This window comes from Tachysurus vachellii, chromosome 2 (genome assembly GCF_030014155.1).
Source record: "Tachysurus vachellii isolate PV-2020 chromosome 2, HZAU_Pvac_v1, whole genome shotgun sequence".
NCBI lineage: Eukaryota > Metazoa > Chordata > Actinopteri > Siluriformes > Bagridae > Tachysurus > Tachysurus vachellii.
The window spans coordinates 26,563,676-26,587,866 of NC_083461.1; the positions used below are offsets into that span (position 1 = coordinate 26,563,676).

The 24,191-nt window shown below is 36.5% G+C and overlaps 2 protein-coding genes across 8 annotated transcripts in view; one reads left to right on the plus strand and one right to left on the minus strand.

The window, feature by feature from the left end:
• Positions 1-1,099: 1,099 nt before the first annotated feature.
• Positions 1,100-24,191, plus strand: part of LOC132858091 (C-type mannose receptor 2-like) — a gene marked incomplete at its 3' end in the record, with an annotated part of 122,882 nt that continues 99,790 nt past the window's right edge. The window contains exon 1 of the mRNA XM_060888297.1: positions 1,100-1,127. The remainder of the gene's footprint in view (positions 1,128-24,191) is intronic.
• LOC132841662 (C-type mannose receptor 2-like) lies at positions 4,323-22,860 on the minus strand. Of its 7 annotated transcripts, none has more exons than XM_060864084.1 (9): positions 16,887-17,029; positions 15,546-15,771; positions 14,989-15,435; positions 8,907-14,499; positions 8,309-8,355; positions 6,062-6,448; positions 5,250-5,594; positions 4,764-4,849; positions 4,323-4,458 (listed from the first exon to the last, which is right to left on the minus strand). In XM_060864084.1, the coding sequence occupies exons 5-9, from the start codon at positions 8,346-8,348 to the stop codon at positions 4,351-4,353; spliced, it is 966 nt and encodes a 321-aa protein (XP_060720067.1). In that variant the 5' UTR covers positions 8,349-8,355; positions 8,907-14,499; positions 14,989-15,435; positions 15,546-15,771; positions 16,887-17,029; the 3' UTR covers positions 4,323-4,350. The 7 variants fall into 7 exon arrangements, with proteins under 7 accessions (XP_060720067.1, XP_060720068.1, XP_060720065.1 ...); XM_060864085.1 differs by having other exon boundaries at positions 14,989-15,308; positions 15,436-15,771; XM_060864082.1 differs by having other exon boundaries at positions 14,989-15,308; positions 15,379-15,771.

The window sequence follows — 24,191 nt, forward strand, 5'->3', positions numbered from 1 at the left end:
GCACACAGCAGCGTCTTCCACAGCAGCGGCAAACACAGCTCCCAATAATTGAAATCGCGGACATACCTTAATTGCCGTTATCATGCGATAAGTATTTGTGGTAATGAGTCTCTGTAATTCAAACACAGATGAGCAGAGGAAGCCATTTCCAATTGCGTCCACACTCCCAAGCCAAGTTTCTGTTGACTTGAATGTAGCGGCAACCTATAACTGCTGAGAGGCGAAGTAGCAGGTAGAAGCATTGCTGACGCGTTCCACTTGTTCCTTATTCACATTTATTGAATGGAAGACATACATGTTGTACAGACTGACGAAAACCACAAACTCATAAACAAAAAAGCATACAATGATGCAAAACACTAAAGACACAAGTACTGACTGATTATGTTGGAGTCTATATGAAAGCCACATTAAAATACACCAATAAAGCTTTACGGTCAACAGAAAGTAAGCTTTCCCAATTACTTCCCCCCCTTCCCATACACACTGACAAAACAAGAAATGGAGTGAGATTTATACACTTGAACCCCAATGAAGCACCATGACCCGGAAATGCATTCCCAAAAAGATACAAAATAAAAGTCAAGCATATAGTGCACTTACATACAGTATAGAATAGCAAGAAATGAAATGAGGAAACTTACTCATTGTAAGCTGTAAAAGAGGATTAATACACAAGACATCTGTGTTATGAAAGATTGAGTGGCAAATAACTCAAGAATAAGGAGTGACAAGAAGATCTCTGGAGCACATTTTTAACAACGAAGCATGTTTTTTAATAACAATGCAGAAGTAAGTCTGGAAAAACAACTGAAAAAATTAAAAGGGCAGACTTGTTTTTCTGGGAAATAAGGGAAAGTCACTTAGTGATTCTGCAAAGTAAATGGAATACAGAAAGGAGGAATTTCCTGAATGTATAGAAGGCATCTAGAGGTGCCAGGGTATATATAGAGGAGATTTCATGGGGAGGGAGCTTTTTTGCTTGCTTTTTTGTGTTCGAACTTTTTGGGTTGCAGGGGGATGCTCACTTTGTTTTTTTTCATTTGATTGCTTTTGACTTAGAAATTTTTCCTTGAGCTCAGTGGAACTGTTGGCTGCAATAAAGAATTTTGCTCATTCTCATCCAGGTCTGGAAAGTATTCTCATTGTTTTATTTGTATCAATTATAGTGTTATCAGTAAAGTTTAGTTTAAATAGTTAATATTCGGCTAAAAGTCTAAAATTGTGGTTCACCCTGCGATGTGTCCACCCGGAGGCAGGCTCTGAGTTCCGACACTGTTACCTCACAGTTAAAAGAAGGTGAAAAAGATTCTAATGGATTCCACTGGGCAGAGAATAGCATAGCATTTACATTTACATTTATGGCATTTGCCATAAAGTGCTTTTAAGTTTCTATTGATGAATACATTCACACTGGTGCACTAGATTACAGACTTAGGATATCATCAAAATAAAACTGTTCAGTTTTTTTCAACATACACACAACAAACAAGGAAAAGGTGCTAGTGCAAGTGTTTCAGTAAGAAGTAGGTTTTCAGGTAGGAGAAAGGTCTGATAAGGGCATCTAACATACAAGATCATTGCTCATTGGATGATTACTACATCAAATGAGCATTACAAACAACCCCCCTGGCCAGCATCTCTAAGTTGTATTTTTAATCTACAAAACCTCCCATTTCTTCTCTCTTTATTGCATTTTGGGTTACAGACAAAGGAATATAGGCAGAAGAATAAGGGAACTGATTCAGTTAGAGTGCTGGGATTCACCCTTCGTGTCAAATGCAGCACTGAAACAGATTAGATCTCCAGAGTTTGTTAAAACTTTTCACTGTTTAAATGTGAAATAAGATTTATTTTTTTTAAAAAATGTGATTGTTTTGCAATGAAAAAACTAAAGTAATATTTTTACTATATACTGTAGATAATCTAGATATAAGTGAAATTCAGATATATAATTCAAATCTTATTTTCTCCTTACCTATAAAGCAATCCACATTTATTTTGTTGTAGAATCTGTGGAACATGTGATTGATTTTGCTGCCTTACATGTGAACATACTACTGCATCACTTTAACAGTTAGCAGATGTGTTGTAGATGACTGATTGTTACCTTCTGTCTCCTCCTCTTGCTACATCATGATTTCTCCTGTCTACAGGTCTGAGGTCACGATCTCTGTCCAAGTTTGGAAGTGCATGAATATTACAGGCTGTGTGGTGGGTTAAGATTAGCTACAGTGCCAAGGACATTTCATGTTTTCTGTCATGTACAACAGGCTTTCTGTAACATGACCTGGTTACTGAAGATAAATGAATACAGGAATCATGCTGAGATTTTTCTTGAGATAATTGACATTATAGTCCACAAGCATGTCTGTTTCTAGGAAGAGGAACTATGCAGATCTTGTTACCTCACACTATTTACATCACATAGACTAATTTCCATCTCAGTTCTTCTGAGAATGCGAGTCTCAGTAGAATTATATAAGATGAAACCATTGAATCAGAGTCTAAATCTACTGATATTTAATATCATTAGAGATCTTGCAGTATTTCAGAATCAAAAGATATTATGCAGTTTACTGAAAACCCAAATTCCTTTAATCTTTCATCCACAGAGTAGATAAATTTGAATACATTTTCTAAACAAATAGGACACCTTCAGAGTCGGAATGAAGAGTAAGGCACATTTTCATTTTTAAATACAATTTCTATTTTACACAGAAGTTGAAGTGCAAACATTAAAGATTTATTGAGTCTGTAAAAAAACTAATTCCAAATATTAGTCTTCTGAAAAAAAAATATAAAAATTAAATGTTACTGACGAAGGAGTTAAAATGTTACGTAATCAAATACTTTTCTAACCAAAAGTAAACAAAAGCCATCAGGATTTACATGCAAAAACAAAACAACTGTGACAGTGAACGTGACCAGTGTGGCAAAAAAAAAAAGACTTTCTTTAAAAAAAAAACAGCCACAACAAATACTGATGGTGACTTTTTTTAAAGATTTTTTTAAAAGTTTTTTTACGAATATTGAAATTGAATTTGAACTCCCATTTAGGCCATGTGTAAACTTGAGCACAACATTGTACAAACCTACAAATACAAACATCAGTAAATAGTGTGGAGTAGTGGAGTATAAAATACTGAATATAAGTGCAAACGTTCAGCAGTCGTAATCATCAACAGCTATAAAAACAGAGAAGTCTTTATTTTTGGTTAGGATATCTCAAATGCTGACCTCATTTTCTTTGACTTTTTTACAACTAGTTTGTCTTGGATGTCTCAAACAGACCTTTTCAAGGAACAACAGTCACATCTAACTTTTCAGTTTTTATTTTTTAGGCATGTTTTTAACGTTATTTGTTTTGTTTAATGGTTTTTAAATGTTAAAAATGAAAACCCTGTCATGTTAGCTGTGTAACTATGAACTCCAAACATAGTGCTTGTTATTTTTATGCGGGAACAGATTAAGGATTATCAGATTATTCTCTCTCACTTAAATTATTAAAAAACAAACAAACAAAGAACAAACAAACAAACAAACAAACGTATAAACACAAAGCACAGGAGGTTTGTCTGTCTATTTTTATTTATTTATTTACTGCTGTATCCTATCACATTTTTGCTCCGTGCACATGTGAGATTCGGACCTGACTGCTCAATCCTGCAGGCTATAATATGTAAAGGCTATAAATAAGAAATTATATATTAAATTGATGCTAAATTTGCCTTGTTTGCAACGTTCCCTAAACACAGAGCTGAAAATGAACATCTGTGTGAAACTTTACTTTTCCTATATTAAAATAATCTTTCTTTAATATTTTCCACAGTTTTTATAAGTCGTTAACTCTATGTGAAATATCTGCTTTAGTTTTCATAGATTAGGGGAACCAGCGAAAATTACGGTTATCAGAAACGTCTCCGTCCAGGTTCTTAGTTTCTGTTCTGCTTCCACCTGGTGGTTAAAGTCTGTATTGCACACAAAGCCTTTAAATTGTACTGATGTGCTTTCACCACAGAATGCAGTGAGTTTCCTGAGTAAATTAATGACGTACATAAAAAAAGCTCTCTTTACGTTGTTATTTAATAATATAAACAACAATAGAACCAACAACACATACAGAATATTCCGTATATTATAATGTATTGAATAATATAAACATGCTGTTTACTGCAGTACTTCTAAAACTTTATATACTTTTACTATAACAGTCTAATTTTTAGTTAGATAATATATTATATATATATATATATATATATATATATATATATATATATATATATATATATATATATTAGAACTTTATAGTTAATGCCAATTCTTAAATACAGAGTGAACATTTAGATATTACAGATCATCTTTATTTTTCTTCTTGAAGATGTTTCCATCTGGCTGCACCCTCCAGGTCACTGTGGTGTTCTCCAACATGCCATGTTCTTTCAGTTTCTGCTTCATCTGAAGATCAGAATCAGGGTTTATTTACTCATTACCAGTCCTGAATAAGAACACAGTTTTGTTGTGTCTCTACATTTAACACTCTCACTGTCTGATTATTGTGGAGTGACAGCTGCCCACTCTTTAACATTAAACTGTGTCTTTATAGTTTGGATAATAAATCTGAGGGGTCTCTAGAGTAAAAAAAATATTACAAGCTTGTATTATTTGTGTTGGAAGAGAATATTTGGAAAAAGAGAAAGCATGAATTGACGACAGAAAATAAAGAGCAAAAAAAAAAGTGTCAGAGACGTTGTGTGACTCACCTGCTGTATAATGATGGACTGCATCTCAGACATAAACCCACTCTCATCAGCCTTCATCTGCAGCCTCACTATCTTCTGTTTCCTTACTGTTTGTAAAAGAAACACACACTGATAAAAAAAACAAAAACAAACAAAAAAAAAACATAAAACCCCAAACCCCACATGGTTTAGTGAAATATTTCTTCTTATCTCCTTCTGAGTCTCCATTGTAGTCTATATGCAGGAATAATACACCACCTGGTGTCTGCAAAACTAAATACTAATGATTGCATAAACTAATAATTTTGTTAGTTTGATCTTCAAGTTAATTATATTTTCAAATTTTCAAATTTCGTACGTCATTTTTATTGAATGATTGTTGCACTTTTTTACAATTTTTTTAAGAAAGTACAAAACAAAATACAAAATGTGATGAATATATAGTAATATTTAGTGGTACCATTGACTTGAAATTAGCATTAATAGATGAGAGAAGGGCAGACTCACAGGTTTGACAGACGACATAGTACAGTTTGGTGCAGGAGACATCATTGAACAGTCCGTTATTAATGACTGCACAGTTCTGTGATCCTCCAAAATTATCAGGTGCTCCAGAATCCCATGGGAGATCTGTAGCGATTGTCCCATCTGACCACTTCCATGAGTCTCTATAGAGCCCAAACCAAGGATATATTTGTAATGTCGTCATTAGCTGCACTATTATGTTGTTATCTGAGCTGTTCAGAGCGCTGGCCAAGTCTGTGTGATGTTTTCGGCAGTAAGTCTGAGCTTCACTCCAATTCAACATAGAACTGGAGACAGCGATGAACCTGGAATCACCACTGAACTTAGCTGTGAAATGGCACAAACGAGTGTTACTGATGTCTCTCCACCTCTCTCTACAATATCTGTACTTGTTCCCCTGAAATAATCACAACAGAAAGTTTTATTCAGTGACTTTTTTTATTCTACAATCCTTTTATACTGTGATTTGATTTCTGTCTTGTTCTCCTTTCTGTTCTTGTCTAATTCAACCTGTTTATAGATTTCCTGACCCTTTGCCTGCCTTCTAACCCTGATCATTGTTTTACTCTTTATTGTGTCTTTGTCATGTTTTTTTTTTTTGCAAACCTGCTGATAACAGACACAAACCATGTACCCCCAACATGTACTCTTAAATGTTTACTTCCTTTGTATTTAGCACTTCAGTAATAAACCTGACATAATTTTAACCCTTTCCTTCTCCTTCTTCAGCAAATCTTGGTTAACTCTAATTTATTTAATTATCATATTCATTATTAATATGAATATCGACTCACCATCGTAGCACATGAAGGGTTTTTGTTCAGAACAATCTGCATCCCACCAAAGTGAATTTTTGTCTATTACAGCACATGATTGTTTCCCAGCGGCGTTGTCAGGCTGAGAAGGGCCCCAGTTGCTATAAGGGACCTCGTCCACTGAGAGCTTGTTTAAGGACCAGCGCCAGCTATTAATATCATTGTACAATCCGACCCAGGCAGATGCTTTCAGACCGTTGCTGGCTGCTTCTTTTTTAAATGTTAACATATCAGTATCACCTTGGATTGTTGCCAGGTCATCGTACATCACCCTGCAGTAAGACTGTCCAGCGGCCCATGTCATTGATGAAGTTGTAAAGATATATTTTTCATGCACGGTTTGTAAGATGGCAACTGGGACCAGACCTGTTGATAATAGACCCAGTCAATATACTCACTGATCTCTCATCCAGATCTAGTAATCTATAAACTCTATAATCCGGTGTAGAATTAAAAGTGTCTGTTCAGCACCGAGTACATCAAATGTGTGGTTCATATAAATCTAATAAGAGTTTATAATGAGTTTGGTATTAAGTTAGAATTCCTGAAGACATACAATCTACTGAAAATAAGACAAGACATGGTTTGTTACTCGTCATCACTGAAACACTGCTGTAATAGTAACTCATTTTTGTTACCCGGTGCTAATTGTGATGCTCCTCATGGCAGAAATAGGCCTAAAATATTTGTAAACTTTTATAAACTCTTTAAGAAAAATCCCTGAGATGTTCTGAACGCAGACTGAATCCCAAACTGACTAAACAAATGTAGTGAAAGATTTTTATTTTTTCTTTGGTCTTCATTTCTGCGCTTAAATGTTATGTTAATTACAGCCCCGAGCTGTATGCAAATAAACAGAAGAATGCTTTGGTTGAATGTGTGATCAGAGCCGATCCCCAGAGTGGGGACCTATACGCTCACTACGCAAGTTGCGTAGGGCCCCGCAAATTACGCAAGGCCCCGCCTCCCCCGCCTCATTTTACAGCACGTGTTAATGTTTACTGTGTAGATGACAATATGAAGCGGAGCTATCTATCTGGCAATGAAAAGAGAAAAAAGAAACAAAACGAGAGTGAAATGCGAGAACAGCAATCATGTAAACTTGTGTTCTCTTCAAGTTTGATGTCAGCAAGAGCAAATAACAGTAAAGTTAAGTCGATTCTGTCTCTAGTCTCTATCTGACTAGCTAAATTAGCTGTGCAGTGCTGCCGGTGCATCTCTTGGCCTGTCTGTCACACAATTTATTGCGTGAACATTCGCGTGAATAAATGCCCAAGGACAAAGGTGTTTATAAACGGCAGTTCGATAACTGCGCCGCGCGTGAACATGCGTTCATATGCGCGTGCAATCGTGCACGAAATTACACGCGCGCTTTCCAGCAGCAACATCTGTGTGGGGACCAGTACAAAAAGTAGCGTGATAGCACTCCTAAATGACAATGTTTATAGTCTCTCAATCAAGGTTACAACAACGTTAATGCAATATGGAAACCAATGGATTTACATTGGAATGGGCATAATGCCAGGTCAATATGAATGCACATCCCTCAGTAAATAATAACCATCAGGGATCAAGTATTGCTCTCATGCATACTATAAAACACAGTGATACGGTATGGCAAGCCATGTCAGCTTTTATACATTCACATGATATGGATTTTTGATGGAGTGTGATTTCTAGTAGTAACCATATTTTTGATATCAGGAATTACATTTTACACTAGTAAAAACGTAACTTCTGATATCTGCTATTGCATATTCACTAGTTGAATATTGCAAGAGCCAAGTCATATTATAAATAGTATTTTATATTTGAAAATGGATATAGAGGAATCTGAGGGAGGCAGTTTAAGTGGGGCTATTGCTAATATTCAGCTCAAAATTCTATTTAAAATATTACATTCAATAAAGATTTGTTTAAACCTCATTCAATTCTGTATTGTTTTACTCTTTGACCGAGAGATGGAGCAAGGATCGGGGGTCAGGATCGGCTCTGCGTGTCATGTTACATCTTGGCCCAAATCTCCAGAATATTTACAATAATTTAGAAAAATTACAAGCTCTTCTGATTATTGCTTGATTTTGTGTCAATTCCTGCGATGGCAGTTCTGGACGTTCTGAGTGTTAATAATAATAATTGTTTAAAATCAAATAAAAATAAATAACCAAACAAATGATTACATCATAATATTATATTATTATAATATTCATTTTCTCATTTTCTTACCACCATTGAGACACAGGAGAAGAAATAGATTCAGTCCCATGATGGAGCTGAAGAATCAGTAAAAATACAAACATTAAACAAACATTAAAATCATCTCTTCACATTAATATTATTTATGCAAGCAGAAAATCAGGAGGTTTAATAAACTCAATAAACTTGAGATTCTGCACATTTCAACTTCACACACTGAAACACACACACTGACACACACAAAACAATTTGCACTTTAGACTAAACTATAGACTTTGTCTTACACACTGCAAAGTTACATAGAATTTTATATTTTTCATTATACGCTATTTATAATTATTTTTATTTTTTATTTATCTATTTAAATACTTTTTCTTTGTCTTCGTCTTCTTCTTTGTCTTCTTCTTCTTCTGCTTCTTCTTCCTCGTCTATCGTATTTTACTCCATTCCATTCCATTATATGCTCAACCTCTATTATCTATCATTGTTGGACTTTGGGAAAAACCAGTCCACTACATTATATTGTATACATGTCAGATGTGACAAAGAACCTTGAATCTAAGTAGTTAATTTTAACCTAATTAAGCAATTTTGACAAGAAGGATAAACATCCAACATCAAAACATACCTGTGATATGAATCTCTGATGACTGGCTCTGTTCAGATCGTCACTTCTTCCACAAAACACTCTTTATAGAGTAGCTGTTTGCTTCACCTCCACCTGAAGGGGTAAGTGAAAAAAATCTCAGAATTGTGTGTAGACTGATTTACATTTCAGCGTGACTTTCCTTTAGACTGTACACTGCTTATTTAAAAGAAAGCAAATGCCTCAGATTTCAGCACAGACAGGAAGTGAAGGAGTTCATTTTGAATAGCCATGTGAGAAATAATCAGATCCAACATTCAGCATGTACAATATGATCATGGCTGCTTTATAAAATCATCACTGCCAGAGTATTGTAATTACCTGTATAAAGGAAGATGTTCATGATGCTGAAATAAAGTAGCACACATTTTATTGCATCAATCTGCATTTGTTTATGAAATTATGGAAATACATTTGTCAGTTTTATGGAACACAAGTTGCCAAAAATCATCCTTTAATAACCTGAATATAAATAATGAACAACACTAGAAAGTTCCTGTTATCAAAAAACAGTTCAAAGCCAAGGAATAATGAGATCATGGAAAAACAAGATGAAAAAAAGAATGAAAAGCTTAGAAAGACCACACAAGAAGCATTTTCACCTGAAACAAGAAGTAAACAAGATTTAAATAAACAAACTAAGAATAATAAAATGAGGACCAATTTAGTGCAGTGTCAAGCAAATTGGAGACAAAATAGCAGCAATGGCAGCAATAACGCAACGGAGCTTCTGAAATCTTGAAATATTTAAAACTGTAAAAACGGTTCGTTCAGTTTCACAGTAAAAATGTCCTGACTTTCAGATTGGTCAGTTTCCTCTTTGGAGTATCTGTAATAAACTTCAGAAACCAGTCAATTTGCTTTTATTTAAATCTTTATATTTCTAGAGAAAGTGAAAATCAGTCTCTGTGATGCAAATCATCTGAAAGTGCTACTGTTTTGCCTTAGACAATGTTACTGCTTGCTGGTTAACTCAGGGTAAGACTGTGTGTGTGTGTGTGTGTGTCTATGTACTGTATGTGTGTCTGTGTGTGTGTGTGTGTGGCTGTAGCTAATCCTAGGTTTGTAAGTATCCCTCTAAGTATCCCTCCAACATTGTAAATAAGTGTATTGTACTGTTTGATATATTCTATCACACCACATTTTAAATCAAACTCTTGGTTGACTGCAGATATTTGCCTCAAACCCATCTCTGTACTCAATTCCTACTGTCACAAATGCTCTCGCTTACAGAGCAGAGGCCACAATCCTAGTAACCTCATCTAACCTCCTCTGTTGTGTAAGTCTCAAACAGTGGTGGTAGGTGGGCTCTAAAATTGCCAGTCTGCCGTAAAGAAAGCTGATTTTATCTCTGCTTTAACTTCCCATTACTCCTTTGATTTTCTTATGCTAACAGAAACCTGGATATCCCCACAGAACACTGCTACACCAGCTGCTTTATCTTCAGCCTATGCCTTCTCTCACTCACCACGGGAAATGGGCAGGGGTGTTGGTACAGGTCTACTGTTGTCAAGGAGATAGTGTTTCACACCTCTCCTCTTGTCTCATTTAACCATCTCTTCTTTTGAATTTCATGCCATTTCTGTTACCTCTCCATTCAACCTTCTCATCATTGTTATCTAAAGCCCTCCTGGTTCCCTAGGAGACTTCCTAGAAGAAATGGGGACACTGCTTAGAGCTTTCCCTTCTGACAGCACCCCTCTGACAGTGCATGGCAATTTCAACCTCCCCTCTGACAAGCTTCAATCTTCTTCCCTCCTGACTCTTCTGGACTTATTTGCCCCGACGCTCAACAGCTACGTCCCCTCACACAAATGAGGAAATGTCCTGGATCATCACCTGATATCCTTCACCATCACTCTCCCTATCCTACCTAAAAATACCTCTCAACCCCTCTCTCTTACTTCACTTCTGCCCTGACTGCACCTACAGTCAGGATTCCCCTACTCCTTCATTGTCACATTTCTCAACCATAGCAGCAGAAGAGATTTTACAACTCATCTGGTCTTGCAGTCCTACCACCTGCCCATTGAATCCACTCCTTTCCACTATGCTCCAGACCATCTCGCAAGACCTTCTGCCCTTCATCACCACTATCATCAATAGATCCATAACATCTGGTCATGTACCAACTACCTTCTGGATCCATCAGACATCAGTAACTACAGACTAGTATCACTTCTCTCGTTTCTTTCTTGAACGCGTTGTCTATAATCAATGGTTTGTCTATCTCTCACAGAACAACTGCCAAAATCCCAACCAGTCTCGCTTTAAAGCAGCACATTCGACAGACAGCCCTTTTGGATGTCTCTGAGAAACTACATGCTGCTAGATCAGCCAAACTGTCATCCGTCCTTATCATTCTTGACCTTTCAGCAGGGTTTGATACGGTCAACCACTCTTGTCCACCCGCAGAAATCTTGGGATTTGCGGATCAGTGTGGGAATGGTTTGCTTCCTACCTGAAAGGACGCTCATATCAGGTAACATGGAGGAGAGTGACATCGTTCCATGCAGACTCTCCACTGGTGTCCCACAGGGCTCAGTTCTTCATCCTCTTCTTTTCTCCCTGTATACTCACTCTTTTGGTGAAGTAATTTCCTCACACGGGTTATTTCCTCTTACCACTGCTATGCTGATGATACACAACTTATCTCCTCTTTCAAAACCTTAGATACCACTGCTTCTGTTTGGATCTCAGCAGATATATCACGGTCTGGCAGATACTGTATATCATCGTGGATTATAGCTCATCAATTGAAACTCAATTCTAGCAAAACTGAACTGCTGATCATCCCGGGTGATTCATCCCCAGGTCATGATCTTGCAATTTCCCTGCATTTGTGGGGCAGTGGTGGCTCAACTGGTTAAGGCTCTGGGTTGTTGATTGGTTGCTGCCCCTGCACTCTGCCCACAACCTCCTCAGTTGGGGTATGTGAAGAAAAGGATTCCACTGTGCTGTAATGTATATGTGGCAATAATAAAGGCTTCTATGCCCGTTTTATTCTATTCTAATGATCTGATCTCCCCTTCAGTCACAGCTCGCAACCTTGGGGTAACTGTCCTTTTCCTCTCATGTTGCTAATGTGACTCGCTCATTTTGGTTCCTTCTCTACAACATTAAAAGGATTTGGCCATTTTTCTCCACACAGGCTGCTCAGGTACTTGTTCAGTCTCTTTCCATCTGAAGACTGGACTACTGCAACTCACTGCTGGCAGGTCTACCTATGAACGCTCTGCAAATGATCCAAAATGCAGATGCATGACTTGTTTTTAACCTTCAATTTCTTGCATACCACCTCGCTGCTGCGATCCCTCCACTGGCTTCCGGTAGCTGCACGCATCAAATTCAAAACACTGATGCTGGCCTACAAAGCCAAAAATGGACCAGATCCCTATTACCTCAAAGCCCTCATCACTCCTCGTACTGCACCTCGCACCCTCAGATCTACCAGCACTGCTTTACTGGTCCCACCATCTCTCCAGGTAAGAGGAAAGTAAATCACAAGACTATTTTCTGTATTGGCACCAAGTAGGTGGAATAAACTTCCCCTAGGTGTCTGGACAGCTGAGTCACCGGCTATTTTCAAACGACGGTTAAAGACCTACTTATTCATGAGACACTTCAAGTAGCACTTTCTTCCCTGTTTGTTGTATGTGTGTATTTAAAAAAAAAAACTTTGAACAGTGATTTAGGCTCATGGTATCTAAAGTCTGTAACATAGTGAACCAGAGTTCATGCATTCAATGATGGAGACTTAAGCACTTTTGTACGTCGTTCTGGATAAGGGCATCTTCCAAATGCTGTGTGTGTGTGTGTTTGTGTGTTTCTATTTGTTCTGTACCTAAGTCACTCACTCACTCTCTCACTCATTTTCTACCGCTTATCCGAACTACCTCGGGTCACGGGGAGCCTGTGCCTATCTCAGGCGTCCCTAAGTCACTTTGAACACATTTTATTAAATGTTTTATTTTGCAGGTTCTATGCGAGTCTGTTGCAGCAGTGTGTGTCATGTCAAGATTTTTAAATAAAATTGTTTCTTGTTTATATATAATTTACAGTATATGCTTTATATATAATTTTATAGTATTTGCTTTTATAGGTTCAGAAAACAAAAACAACATACACTAATATATAATTAATGACTGATGAAAAGGACAGTAATACTGTGAAGGTCATTATATCTGACTGTTCTAAGTACACAGTGTATTTATAGGTTCTGTTACATTATCTCTTCTATATAGGATTTATTCTTTACTACAGTATGACACACTGACTTTCTCCTTATCACTGTGTCCCGTGGCAGCTTGAACATATTAAATAATAATTGACAAAATATTGAAACTAAAGTTAAATTTAAGAGGAAGACAAAGTGGTTGTGTTACAAACAGAGCAATAAAATTAGATGTTTGTTCTTCTACTTCTGGTTAATCTTGTCCTCTACCACCCCCTACTGATTAAAGCTTAAATATTGAAGGTTAAACACATTTCAGTCAGTTTACAATCTGCTGGACTTGAAGGTGAACATTTAGATGTTACAGGTCATCTTTTTTCTTCTTGAAGATGTTTCCATCTGGCTGCACCCTCCAGGTCATTGTGGTGTTCTCAAACATGCCATGTTCTTTCAGTTTCTGCTTCATCTGAAGAACAGAATCAGTGGTTTCAGTGAGCCATCTTTATTATGACAAAACTCCAACCTTCACTTGGCTTCCCCTGTGGTGTAGTGGTTAGTGTCACAGGCTCTGGTTCCTGTGGTCACTGGTTCAAATCTTGTTGTGCTGCTCTTTAGCATGAGGTAAGGATTAATTAGAAACAGGAGAAAAGGTCTATAAAGCAGCTCTTATGAGATCCTGTAGCTCATGTGGATGAGCATCACCTCTGGGTTGAGAGGTTGCTGGTTCAAACCCTGGCCAGGACTCCAAGATCACAAGTGTAGAAGGTTCCGGATGAGCAACACAACACAGTGTTTACATCATTTTGTTTCGTAATAAGTTCTCCTTTCTACAGAAGGTCTGCTGTGACCCATTCAGTCTTCATCCAGAAAGCTCCAGAAGAAAATGTCTACAAACAGCTGACCATCTCAGCACCAACGAGAAAACAATCCATCGGGGCAGAAGGTTCATGTCACGTGTGAGACAGCAGTCAGGAGCGACAACACTCCACAGGGGAAGAATCAGACATGGAAGTTGCTGCAATGGCTTCACCTCTCAATGTGAAACTCAGTCATTAACGCAGACTGATTTCTATCTTACTTTAACTTTCACACAGTCTCCAGACTTCAACAAAATCAAATTCTGCCCCATTTTCCTCAGATTTCAGCACAGACAGGAAGTGAAGGAGTTCATCAGGTTCAGATCCAACATTCAGCATGTACAATATGATCATGGCTGCTTTATAAAATCATCACTGTCTCTTCTTGGTAACTAGGAGGCAGCATTTTTGGGCAGTGTGTCTGTATTTCTACTAATCTTGAGACTCACCTGCTCTAAAATAGATGACTGTACAGCAGGATCTAACACACTGCCATCAGACTTCACCTGCAATCTCACAAGCTGCTGTTCCCTGACTGGTATAACTGTGGAACACACACACAGACACACACTTGTGTAAAAAATGTATCATGAACTGCAGTATTTTCTCTAATGTAGTATTTAGATGATTAAAACTCCGTCTACTGTTTCTGGTTCTTTCTGCTCTACTAAAAATCCCTCTGATTATATTTTCTTTCATGGATTATATTTGTTCGTATTATATTTTAACCTTATATTTGATATATTTTGCTTATATACTTGATTATATATTTATTTCTCTTTATATTGTATTCACCCGTCACTAATATTGGCTATTTTTACTACGAAGCAGTTCACTACATGTCGTACTGTGTATGATTGTGAAAAATACAATTTAAATTTGCTCCAGCACAACTTTAAAAAAAGTGGGAGAGAGAGAATTAGCCTGCTAAACTAATCCTACATTTGAAACTTGACAAATAAATAATTTGGGGATTTTGAAATCACTGCTGATTTGATGTTAGTGTCAGTAACCAAGAAAACACAAGACTCACTGTTGTGACAGAAGAAATAGTACACGTTGTTGCAGGCTACATCATTGTACCCTCCAATACCCACTGCACAGTTCTCAATTCCTCCAGAATTATCAGGTTGTCCAGAACCCCATGGTAGGTTTGAAGCAATGGTCCCATCTGACCACGTCCGAACCAGGAATCACCCTAGACATTAATCAGCTGCAATATCAAGTTGTTATCTGAGCTGTTAAGCGAGCTGGCCAGGTCCGTGTGATGTGTTCGGCAGTAAGCCTGAGCATCAGGCCAGGTCAGATAAGGACTATAGATGCCGATGAACTTGGAAGCACCAATGAAATTAGCTGTGGAATTAAATATGTAGATTAAATATAAATGTGTATATATCAAGTTAGAGTCAGGACATTGACTCACCATTGTAGCATATGAAAGGTCTCAGTTCAGTACAAGATATATCTGCCCAGTATCCACCTGAAATAAATAGACCGCATGATACATTTCCAACATGAAGATTGGGCTCTCCAGGATACCAGTTTGTATAAGTGACATTCTTCAGTGGGAGCATGTTTAAGGACCAGCACCAGCTATTGATAGCGTTGCACAATCCATTCCAGGCAGATGATGCCAGGCCTTTACTTGCTGCTTCGCTCTTCAGTCTTATCCAATCATCATCAGTTACAACTGTTGCCAGGTCAGAGTACTTCTCCCTGCAGTAACTCTGGGCATCAGACCATGTTGCGCCGGTCATTATCAGGTAATATTGATGATGGACTGTACGCACGTGTGTTACATCGACTGCGACAAGACCTGTTATTGAAATAGTCAGTAAAATCACACAGGTATATCATTACATATAGACATTACCAAGAGCTTAAATAAAGTAGTCTGTAAATCTTAGTCAAATCCTGCACTTCAGCCTGGTGTCCAGACCTGTTTTAGTTCAAGCAACAAACAGCAAACACACAAGTGTCTCTATTTTCTTTAACCGTGCCCCCTCATTTGCTTTCCTTGCACATCTACATTTACAGATGGCTTGCTTTTTAAGGATCAACTATTTTTTCTGTTACTTAATAAAGCTTACTGCATGTAGCACCCTGCACACCCAAGGAACTTAGGTGCATACAAAGAAAATTCACTACAATAAGCATAGGATAATAGAAAAACATTAAACTTTATTTAACAAAGCATTAAAATAATTTGGGTCATTCACCCTGACCGGAAACAGCCCACAAGTGCAGCCTCCTTCAAATGGTATAAATCAACAGACAAAAGATAATGGAGCTTCCTACAGGGAAGAGTAGCTTCACTGCAAACTGCATGAGCACAGCAATCTCAACCCCATAAACCCACCACAAATCATTAATACTACACCCTCAAAAATCAATACATCACACCATTAAGCACACAAAACCTGTTGGGGCTCTACTAATCCCTGTCTCAGATTCCCCAAAGAAGTGGTGGGAAGCTACCCAAGGGGTATACCCAAAGGGGTACAGAAAAAAACCCAGATCAATGTTCTTAAAAGGAAAAGAAAAAAAAGGGAAAAAAAGAAAAACAAAACTAGCCAACCATTAAACCAAATTACACAGGCCTAATAATTCAAAAAGAAACAAAAACACCAGCTGGCTAGGGAATTAACATACATTCACACCAGGGAGCAGTCAGTTTTACAAAAAAGAAAACCCAAAAGAGAACAGCGACTAGTCACTATCATCCGACAACCTACAACAAAATAGATCATTTAATGATTAACAATCACACTCAAATAAACAAAACTAAAATAAAAAAAAATACCTTAACGAGACAAAACCAACCAATCAAACTGCACGGTGGTCCCGAACATCAAACACCCACGTTCTAAATAAATTAAATCATTTTCATACATCAATCATACCCAAACACACAAATAAAACAAAACATACCTTAACAAACAAAACCAACGAAATCCACAATGATCCTGAGTTTCAAACTATCACATGCTAAAAACATAATAAAATACTTATACAGAGGAAAATACACCGGGACTCCCGGTCCCACACAGCTACAAGCCGAGCAACGGGCAATTGCTAACAGGACCCCCAGCTGCCCTTCGCTTTCGCCTGTCGTTTAAATAAGTGTGGCTTATTAGCAATCTATAATAGGGTTAGAGACCCCGCCCCTCTTTGATACCTTGCTACATGCAGACAAAAGCAGAATTGTATCTTCATGCTTCTATTCTCGTTAAATAATTCATTTAACTATAAAATCATTATATAGATAATTAAACTCTATATCAAATTCATTTTCAAAAATCGTCACGATTATTTTTTTTTGTAAAGTTACGTGTAATTATCAGTGTTTAAAATTATTTCATCGAGCTTAGAAGGTGACAGCTTCGGTAAATTAAATATAAAAACTTTTATAATATACAGTACTGTGGAAAAGTCTCAGGCATCCAACAAGTTTAGTTTAAAACAAACTCAAAACAAATTGTAGTCATTTATTTTCTATTTATTATCTTCTTAATTAATGCAATTACTACAAAAAAAAAACATCTTAAGGTTAAATAAATAAATCACAGCTTAAGGTGACTTCAATGGCATCAGAAAATGTCTAGATATTTATTTATTTTTTTAGTTTACTAATGCAACATTTCATAATGTCCACAGTACTTACAGGAAGAGGAAATAAATTCAGACGTTATTTAAAACAAACAATTAAGTACATTTCCAGTGCAGATATTGACACATATTGAGATGTATTTAGAATTTTTCCTAAATGTCATAAATGAACAACTTACTGATTAATGTGTATAAAGAGGGAGTACAGAATTATATTTGATTTTTTTTTACAGGGGTAAAATAAATGAATAAATAAAACAATATTTAATTAAATAGGCACTAATCTCTTACATTGTGTTGGTTGCATGTGAACTGATTTACATGAGCAGAGTTTGGAATTCAATTTGTTTCAGTAAAACTGTAACAAGATTAATAAAGCACAGGCACACACACACACACACACACACACTCCAACCCACACACACACTCCAACACACACGACACACTCACTCACTCCATCCAACACACACACACTCACTCCCTCCAACACACACACATACACACGTCTAAGATGTCGTTATTGTGATGCAGCTTCAGGAAGAAAAAAAAAAAAAAAAAAAAAACACTAAAATATGCAAATGTATTATTTCAGATTTATTAATCATTAGTTTCTGTTTATCATCCACAGAATATTAATATATTATTATAAACTATTATTACAGGAGTATTTGAGTATTCTATAATATTTTGGAGAATATTCGTGACCCCCTCACATTGTGGTGGAGTTTATTCAATGGTGAATGAGTCAAATAATAAATACAAGAATGATTTAAACAAATTCGTTGAATAATAAAGAATTTAGTAGAGTAAACTATTTATATATTAAATGTTGATATTATTGAACATTTATCTTTAAGTGTAGTTAAGTATATATGAAAATGCTCTCACCAGTGAAACAGAGGAGAAGAAATAGATTGAGCTTCATGAAGAAAGCGTAGCTGTAGAGTCACAAATAATAAGATGCAGCTTAAATGATGTCATCAAATTGTTCGTTATTATATTGATTACACAGGAAGGAAATCATCAGGTTAGAGAACAGGAAGTTGTGTCTGTGACAGTATATTCTCAAAAACACAATAATTATGTAATTAACTGTAATTTTATTTATTTTAATCTGATTTATTTCTCTCTCAGATGTTTGCTGTCAATCAACTCACTGTGTCCTAAAATGTCCTAATTTTAAACACATAATATCTGAAACCTTCACATGTCCAGAGTACAACACTAAACTATAACACTGCAGCACATCTTTCCTAATTAAACACTATATTAAATAAAACATTTAATACGTATTTACTTACAAAAGTCATGAAGTATGTTAATAATAAGATTTACACACATTATCACACTCCTACATAATGTATACAACATGTAGGTACAAATAAATTAAATTTAACATTTAAAGACATCAATTTAATGTTTAATAATTCTTTAATCAACTAAAAAATATTTTTATTCAATTTTATTGAACAATAAATTTTAAGGCTTTGTATAAGATTTTTTGACTTCCTACAATTAATATTATATGCATTACATGCAATTATTTGTAAAAAGAAAAAAAAATCTATCAATAAATATTTATAATTAACTTTAAATAATATGCTACTGATTTCTTTTTAAAACTGATTCAATACAAAACTGTAAATTAAACTGTAATTGTAATTTAACTAATAACAACAATAAGGAGATGCGTTGAACATTAAATCGTACCTGCAATATAAAAATCTGAAGGCTGCTGTTTCTTCACTAGCTCTGGTTTAGATCACTGTTTGTAACTCCCTAAAAATCTCACCTGTTACTCACTCAAAGGTAAGTGATATTGTGACATGTGACGCAGACTGATTTCCATCTTACTTTAACTTTCACACAGACTCCAGACTTCTTATTTCAACAAAACCAAATTCTGCACCATTTTCCTCAGATTTCAGCACAGACAGGAAGTGAATGAGTTCATCAGGTTCCTTTAGTGTTGAATAGCCATGTGCCAATAATCAGATCCAACATTCAGCATGTACAATAGAGATAAAATTGAACCCACTGGGAAACATGTAGGAAAAATGTAAAGGCATCTTAATTATAATGATTTAAATAGTTATTGTAATATTGTTGTAGTATTCATAAATGTGTTAAAGGTCGATACTTACACTTGTATTCATTCATTCATTCATCTTCTACCGCTTATCCGAACTACCTCGGGTCTCGGGGAGCCTGTGCCTATCTCAGGCGTCATCGGGCATCAAGGCAGGATACACCCTGGACGGAGTGCCAACCCATCGCAGGGCACACACACACACACACACACACACACACTCATTCACTCACGCAATCACACACTAGGGACAATTTTCCAGAGATGCCAATCAACCTACCATGCATGTCTTTGGACCGGGGAGGAAACCGGAGTACCCGGAGGAAACCCCCAAGGCACGGGGAGAACATGCAAACTCCACACACACAAGGTGGAGGCGGGAATCGAACCCCGACCCTGGAGGTGTGAGGCGAACGTGCTAACCACTAAGCCACGTGCCCCCCTTCACTTGTATTCAAATGAATTTAAATAGAATACGCTTCTTCAGTGTAGGACTTGCATGTGAAACAGCCTCCACTTTGGAGGAACGACTATAGAAAAAAAAACTGCTTTATATTGGAAAAGAAGAGTCTCTATGGAGGTTAAAGTAAAGTGGGAAAATAATTCACTCATTTGCTGTACTTTGTATGGCAGAAGGCTGTATCCCACTGATACTGTACATGTCTGGAGAGATTGACCACAAATTATTATAGGTAATTATAGATATTATAGTTACTATATGGTTTCATTGTTTTTAAGATAAACTTTTTCAGATTTTTTTTTCAAACTTACTAGCTTGAGATTTCTTGTTCTGTGAAACACCTTTTGTCTCATGTTCTTTGTCAGGCTCAGGAATTGAAGTAGTTAATACTGACGTATGTGTCCCTTAAAACACATGTTTTCGGATTGCGTAGGAAACCCTTCCACAATCCCACTAAGGAATGTGTCCTAGTTTACACGGGTTAGTGTTGAAAACACAAGATCAACTATCAGACTTGGTCTTACCTTGAAAGCACGTGTCCTTTGAAGTCCCTCAGTCTTCTAACAAAGGATCCTCTTCAAGTTCTTCCACCTAATCTATTGTTTGAGCCTTGTTTTTATTAAAAGCAGTGTAATACAGTTAAAAGTGGGTAATATATGTAAAATAAAATAAAAGAAAATTACAAATAAAATCTCCTTCAAATAATCAAATTATAATAAGTAAAAGTAATTAAAATGCAAAGATTATAACAAACCAAGAAACACTCTGCAAGTGTAAGCTTGCGTTTGTTCTATGATGCACCCACGATCAGCAATAACTGAGTATAACACACTATGCTTGGCTCTAGGTGAATGCACACTAATAACTAGCTTCCTTTTTCCTGTCTTTGTTGTCTTCTATTTCGTTTTTCTGTGATATGGTAGTTACTCCACTCCTACAATTTCTATCAACAAGTATCAGTGGTGGAGGATATGAAATGTCCTTGAGATTCTCATCCACACCACTTTATTTTAATCTCTTCTGAATCAAGTTACTAATTTTAATGATGAGCATTAAATGATTCTCTCTTGGTCAAAGGAGGCAAAATCAGGACCAGCTAATAACTGTCCAATGTGGTATAATATGGTAAATGTGATAAAGGTTTAATTATCCACAATAGCAGACATTCATAGTCATGTTCTCAATCTTTAAAAAAAGGTTCTCTCTTCTCAAAAAAAAAAAAAAGTCTATGCTTCACAGCCAAAGATTATAGCAGGATGGTGGACCAGTTAGAAGAGATGTGGTAGAAGTCTTTCAACTGTGTAACAAACTATGTAAACATACAAGCAAACAAAGCATATAAAGTCTCTCCCATAACAAAGAATCATGCTTTCAACCTCACATGGTGGTCTCTTCCTCCACTTCTAAAAGCTCTACATAATTCAGTAGATTAGGTACCTTAGTGCACCTAGAGGTCAGGAAAGTAATTACAAGCCAAGAAAACACACAAGAAGAAGAACAGAAAGATGCACTGGGAGAGGGATATATTTTTACTCATTATGCAGTAAAAGGCCATGATAAAGATAAGATAGAAATGGGGCAGAGTTATAGTTTGCCTCAGAGTAAGAGTAAGAACAGAGAAAGAAAACCTGAGAAGTTTACCTGGGACTAAGCTCCTGAACATCAAGGACCAGTTACTTAAAACATGACTAGCTGGTTCCACTCCACAAAATATAATTATTTGACCAAATATAAGAGACCTAATAGAGTCACCTAAGGTAAAAAAAATGTTCACAGTAATGTTCAACAAGAAGAACTTTATTATTTAATCTTATTATTTAGTCTAATTAATAATGAACAATTTCTACAATTAACAGGAATTTGAGACCTTCAGACAAAAATATAGAACACACTTTAACATCAGTATTTTAGATTCAATGTGAAAAAAACCTTCTAAAGACAAGTGAAGGTGATGTCATTAATTTTGACAATTGACTGAATTTTGAAGGGAAAAAAATAGCGGTTAAGAAAATATAAAGACAATAAAGGTGAGTAAACAAAACCATTAAATTATAGTATTTAATATAGTATTTTAAGTGGGTGGATCATTTACATGAGGACTGTACACCATGGTGGTGTTCAGAAAATCCAGAGACTCTGGCAACAAAGCAGCAGATCTGAAGTAATGTCTTGATCATATGATGATGAGGATGATGATGATGATGATAATAATATGTTACTGCATTTTGTTGCCTTGTACTTGTACATGTGTAATGACAATAAAGTTGAATCTAATCTAATGTTGTTATGGATGAATATAAAATGTTGGAGCTTAAATTTTGTAATAATTTTTTTTTTACTTGAAGGTCAGCATTTAAAGTTTACATAAAAAAAAAAGTAAAGGTTAGATTTGGGATTTTCTGAGATCATCTATTACACATAATTTTTTTTTTTTGTGGAAGATGTTTCCATCTGGCTGCACCTTCCAGGTCACAGTGGTGTTCTCCGACATTCCATTTCCTTTCAGTTGCTGCTTAATCTGAAGGTCAGAATCAGGATACAGGAGTCAGTCCAAAAAGATTGAAAATGTTTCTCACTCATGCAAAAATGTTTGTGAATAACAGAAATTTGAACAGGTGAGCAGCGATAACAGGTGAGTCGATATTTCAGAGACGTCCTGAGACTCACCTGCTCTAAAATGGACGACTGAACAGCAGGATCAAACACACTGCCATCAGACTTCACCTGCAGTCTCACTGTCTGACTCCTCATTGGGGAAACTGTGGAACACACACACACACACACACACATACACACACACTCAAAATAGTTAATCATAAACATGATGTTTTAAACTCTTATAAACTGCAAGCAACTTTTCTGTATTCAGTTATTTTTAATGAGGCCACATCAAACATCCCTCACTTTATAAGCTTACAGGAAGTTGGACCTGTCCTCACTGGTGTGACAAAAAAAATAATGCAGGTTGGTGCATCGTTCATCATATAAGAATCCGTTATAAAACTGCACAGTTCTCACTGTAGTAATAATTGTCAGGTTGTCCAGGATACCATGGGAGGTTTGAAGCTTTGGTCCCATCTGACCAACTCCAAGAATCCATGTCTCTGTATAGACCAATCCAAGAATCTCCCTGGATAATCATTATCTGCTTGAACAGGGCATCGTCTAAGCTGTTAAGAGCGCTCGCCAAGTCTGTGTGATATGTCTGACAGTAAGCCCTTGCTCCTGGCCAGGTCAGCAGAGTATTACTGATGCGGTAATGGTTGGCAGAACCATTGAAATTAGCTGTGAAATAGGATCACACAGACACACACACATGCGCACACAGACACACACACACATACACACACACATACATACATACATACATACACACACACACACACACACACACACACACACACACACACACACACACACACACACACACACACACACAAAGTTTGAAAGATTTCAAAGGCATTGTGATAAAAACACCCACGAACCAAAAGTAAACCAAACAAACCAGAATGCTGACTCACCATTGTAGCATATGAAAGGTCTTATTAGATTGCATGGTACATCGTGCCACTGATAAGCTGCAGCTAATATACCACATGTTTCTTGTGTATAATAATTATCAGGCTGACCAGGGTACCAGTTGGTGTACGTGACATTCTTCAGTGGAATATTATTTAAGGTCCAGCGCCAGGTATAAATAATACTTTCTTCAATCTTAGAAAATCAGTATCACTTAGAACTGTTGCCAGGTCATCATACATCATCCTGCAGTTTTTCTGTGCATCAAACCATGTCTTGGTCGTCATCATTATTTCATATCTGTGAGGAACAGTTCGCAGGATGGATACAGTGACTGCAATAAGACCTGGAAAATTCACAATTATGGTTCAATTATTTTATAACCCTCTCAGTATTTATATGATAATGTGTGTGTGTGTTATTAACCCAGGCAGAATTCAACTTATAACTGAAATTATAAGTGATGCCATACAGAACAGTTACAAATACTAAAACTGATAAATGAAGTAGTTCAGTTTTATTAATCACTGTTTACACTGTTTATAATCCAAATTGTATT